The following is a 4,688-nucleotide window of genomic DNA, read 5'->3' as shown; positions in this document are numbered from 1 at the left end:
TATATAATTGAGTATCATCTGCATAGCAGTGAAAGCTGATCCCATGTCTTCTAATAATGTCTCCCATAGGTAGCATGTAAATTGTAAACAGTAAAGGGCCTAAAACTGATCCTTGAGGCACCCCATACTTTACTGGGCAGATTTGTGAAGGCTGTCCATTAAGATTTACAAACTGGTAGCGGTCAGTTAAGTATGACTTAAACCATTGTAGAGCCTGTCCCTGGACACCTGTAGACTTTAAACGATTTATGAGGATATTGTGGTCAATGGTATCAAATGCCGCACTAAGATCGAGTAAAACTAATAGCGAGACGCACCCTCGGTCAGCAGCTAAGAGTAAATCGTTGGTTATTTTCACTAAGGCGGTTTCTGTACTGTGGTGAGCCCTGAAACCTGACTGAAACACTTCAAAAATATTGTTCGTCTGCAGATAAGAGCATAATTGAGTGGAAACAACTTTTTCTAGTATTTTAGACATAAATGGAAGATTTGAAATAGGCCTATAGTTAGCTAAGTTGTTGGTGTCTAGTTGCGGTTTCTTAATAATAGGCTTAATAACAGCTAGCTTGTAAGAGTTTGGAACATGGCCTATAGATAAAGAAGAGTTGATAATGTTAAGAAGAGGTTCTCCTATAGCAGGTAGCAGCTCTTTCAGTAATTTTGTTGGAATTGAGTCCAGCATACACGTAGCCGGTTTAGAGCTATTTATAATTTTTACTAACTCTTCATGTTCTATGATTTTGAAGCAGTGTAGGTTATTATTATGATTTAATGAAATATTTACAGGATTTGGAGTATAAGCCGGTGCAGAAAGTTTGGCATCTCCTATTTTCTGTCTAAAGCCTTCTATTTTATTACTGAAAAAATTCATGAAGTCATCACTACTAATTTGCGGTGGAGTAGTTTGTTCCAAGGATGACCGATTATTTGCTAATTTAGAGATGGTGTTAAATAAAAATCTAGGATTGTTATGATTATTTTCTATCAGTTTGCGCAGGTGCTCGGTCCTGGCAGATTTTAGAGCCCTCCTATAGCTGGACATACTGTCTTTGTACGCAATTCTAAAGACCTCTAAATTAGTTTTTTTCCATTTACGTTCCAGGGCGCGGGTTGCTGTTTTGAGCGCACGAGTATGACTATTATACCATGGTATAGTTTTAATCTCTCTAGCCTTTTTTAATTTGATGGGTGCCACAGTATTTAGTGTGCTAGTAAAGATGGCATCCATACTGCTGGTTACTACATCAAGATCATTTGAGTTTGCGGGTGCATTACGAAATAGAGAGAGATCAGGTAAGTTATTTATAAATTCATCTTTAGTTGACGGAACAATAGTTCTACTAGGGCGGAGTATTGGAGCGGGTTTGCTGATTTCAGGTAAACATAGCTTATATAGTAAGAGGTAGTGATCTGTAATATCATCACTTTGTGGTATAATGTCTACGTCAATAACCTCGATTCCATAAGACAGAATTAGATCTAATGTATGCTTTAAGCGATGGGTTGGACCCACAACGTTTTGCTTTATCCCAAGTGAGTGTATTAAATCCATAAACGCGAGCCCTAATGTATCATTAGCGTCGTCTATGTGGATGTTAAAGTCACCTACAATTAGCATTTTATCAGTTTTGACTAGTAAGTCAGAAATAAAATCAGAAAATTCTTTTAGAAATTTGACATAGGGTCCTGGGGGTCTATATATGGTGATTAAAGCGAGAGATAACATAGGTTTTTGTATAGTATCTGGAAGCTGAACATTAAGCGATAATACTTCAAAGGAGCTAAACATAAGTCCGTTTCTCTGTTTAATATTAAGGAAATCACTAAAGATTGATGCAACTCCACCACCACGACCAGTTTGACGAGCCTCATGTTTATATAAGAATCCTGGAGGAGTTGCTTCATTTAAGCTAATATAGTCATTTTGTTTCAGCCAGGTTTCAGTGAGACAGAGTGCATTAAGATTGTTTTCTGTTATTATTTCATTAATGATAAGTGCTTTAGGTGCAAGTGACCTGATGTTTAGGAGACCAAGTTTTACGAAATTTGTATTTTCACTTTCTACTGGTTTTTCTGGTTTGATTCTTACTAGATTTTTCCTGGAGCACACAGTACGTTTATTTCTTAATCTAATAATACGAGGAACAGACACAGTCTCTATAGGATTCGCCAGATATGCGTTACTGATGTTTAAGTGGGGTGAACAAGAGTCTAGGTGGCTATAGTGTGAATTTTGTGAATTTTTACCTGCTAGTCAGATGGTGCGAAGTAGTCTGGAGATGTTGTCCGACAGGAGTTCAGCTCCGGCTCGACTGGGGTGCAGGCCGTCAGGACGGAAGAGCCTAGGACGCTCCCAGAAAAGATTCCAGTTATTAGCAAAGAGCAATTTCTGTTCTTTACACCATGTTATTAGCCATTCATTCAAAGCTAAAAGTCTACTGAACCTTTCATTTCCTCGGCGGTAGGTAGGAAGCGGCCCAGACACGATGATCTGCGTGGCGGGCGAGGTGCGTCGAACCGTCTCGATCAGGCTCCTGAAGTCCTTCTTCAGGATCTCCGACTGCCGGAGCCCGGTGTCGTTTGTCCCCACGTGGAGGACAACGGCACCAGGGCTCTCGGCAGCGCCCAGGATGGTTGGAATCTGTGTAGAAATATTTTTCACACGGGCACCAGGAAAGCAGAAAGTACGTACTTTATTACCTTTTGAGGAGGCGGCACGGACGTGACGAACGATCGAGTCACCGATGATGGCCACATCGGGACCCGATTCGCGGAGAGGGGAGAAGCGGTTCTCCGTGGAGATCTCGAACACAGGCGGAGACGTTCTGCCCCGGGATCTGGGAAGCACCTTGCGCGGCTGCACCCAGGCGCCGTGGTAGCCGGGTGTCGGCGTGAACGACGCCTGGCTGAGCCGCGCCCCGGGTGCGCTGGGCCTGGACAGAGAAGGACGCGGGGTTGAGGTAGAGGGAATGATGTGGTTGTAATTTCCACGTACCTTAGGTGATGAGACGGCCTTAGCATTAGGTACGGCGAGAAGCCGTTCCCGTAGCCGCGACCGTCTTACCACCAGCGCGCGGATCTGGGACTCCACTTCTTCCAGCTCCAGCTCCAACGCCTCCATCGATGCTTCTCCTGCACACAAGGACAGAGACGGAAGCGACATTTTACGGGGTAAAGAGCAAAGCCAGTAAGTCAAAAGTGTATGGTTAAAGAGGTCGGTAGCTTTAGCTGACCAGCGGCGCTAGCAGGCTAAAGCTACAAACAACAGGCGGATGCTCGAGGGACAGACCGTTTTTAAAGCAGCTTTGTTTGTATAAATGTATTAAGGGTTTGGTCACCCTAAGTAGGAGAGACAAATACTTAGCGAATGAGGAAGAATTTAATGATTAAGATTAAAATTGCGAGTAAATAGCAAGTCCAAACTTCAAGCACACAGTGTGTGACCGAACGGAGACAGTGACGCCAGTGACGTCACTCGAGCATGCGCGTTTCCAATGAGTGAGTGAGTGATCTTGATGACAGTGAATGGGCCAATAAATTTAGGTGCAAGTTTATTACATACGGAACGCAAGGGAATATTCTTAGTTGAAAGCCACACTTTTTGACCAACGACGTAAACGGGAGGCTTCGACCGGTGGCGATCGGCTTTAGCCTTGGTGCGCGCACCCACTTGGAGGAGGGTCTGTCTGGCTCTGCTCCAAGTGCGTCGGCACCTCTGGACAAAGGCGTGGGCAGAGGGGACCGCGATTTCGGATTCCAGACTGGGAAAAGCTGGTGGCTGGTATCCTAAGCTACACTGAAACGGAGAGAGGCCCGTAGCCGACACTGGTAATGAATTGTGTGCGTACTCCACCCATGGGAGCTGCTGACTCCAAGAGGCGGGATTTTGGGAAACCAAACAACGTAACATACGCTCGAGATCTTGATTGGCCCTCTCTGTTTGTCCGTTACTCTGAGGATGGAAACCAGAAGAAAGGCTTACAGTCGCTCCCAATAAATGACAGAATTCTCTCCAAAATTTGTCAGACCCTGACTGTCAGAAAAACTGTCAGACCCCTGTCAGAAACCACGTCCGTCGGGAGGCCATGAATGCGAAAGACGTGATTAATGACAGCATCCGCTGTCTCTCTGGCTGAGGGTAATTTGGGCAGAGGAATGAAATGAGTAGCCTTCGAGAACCGGTCCACAACGGTCAAAACAGCCGTATTGCCACCAGATGGCGGGAAACCAGTGACGAAATCTAGCGAAATGTGCGACCAGGGTCTCGAAGGCACTGACAGCGGCTGAAGGAGTCCAGCAGGGGGGCGATTAGAAGTCTTAGAAACAGCACAAACAGAACAGGCCAAAACAAACTCGCGTATGTCCCGTGCCATAGCTGGCCACCAAAACCGCTGTTTAACCAAAAATAATGTACGACTCACCCCAGGATGACAAGCCACTTTGGATGAATGTCCCCACCGAATGACGTCAGACCGAATCTCCTCCGGCACAAACAAACGACTGGGTGGGCATCCGACCGGGGGCGTTACCCCATGCAGGGCTGTGCGGACCCTGCTCTCGATCTCCCATGTTACTGCAGAAATACAAATCCTCTGGGGAACGATGGGCTCAAGAGACGTATTGCGCTCGGAAGAATCAAAAAGACGGGATAACGCGTCGGGTTTGATGTTTTTAGAACCCGGTCGATA

General features: G+C 45.3%; 1 protein-coding gene across 1 annotated transcript; it reads right to left on the bottom strand.

Moving 5' to 3' along the window:
* Positions 1–282: 282 nt before the first annotated feature.
* On the bottom strand, positions 283–3,473 carry LOC141386252 (uncharacterized). Its single transcript, XM_087257128.1, has 2 exons — positions 3,290–3,473; positions 283–3,132 (listed from the first exon to the last, which is right to left on the bottom strand). Exon 2 carries the CDS (start codon positions 3,119–3,121, stop codon positions 2,255–2,257), a length of 867 nt encoding a protein of 288 aa, XP_087113254.1. The 5' UTR covers positions 3,122–3,132; positions 3,290–3,473; the 3' UTR covers positions 283–2,254.
* Positions 3,474–4,688: the final 1,215 nt, after the last annotated feature.

The sequence above is a fragment of the Danio rerio genome, chromosome 6, assembly GCF_052040795.2.
Source record: "Danio rerio strain M-AB ecotype USA chromosome 6, GRCz13ab, whole genome shotgun sequence".
Classification (NCBI taxonomy): domain Eukaryota; kingdom Metazoa; phylum Chordata; class Actinopteri; order Cypriniformes; family Danionidae; genus Danio; species Danio rerio.
This window is presented reverse-complemented; position numbering and strand designations above follow the sequence as displayed.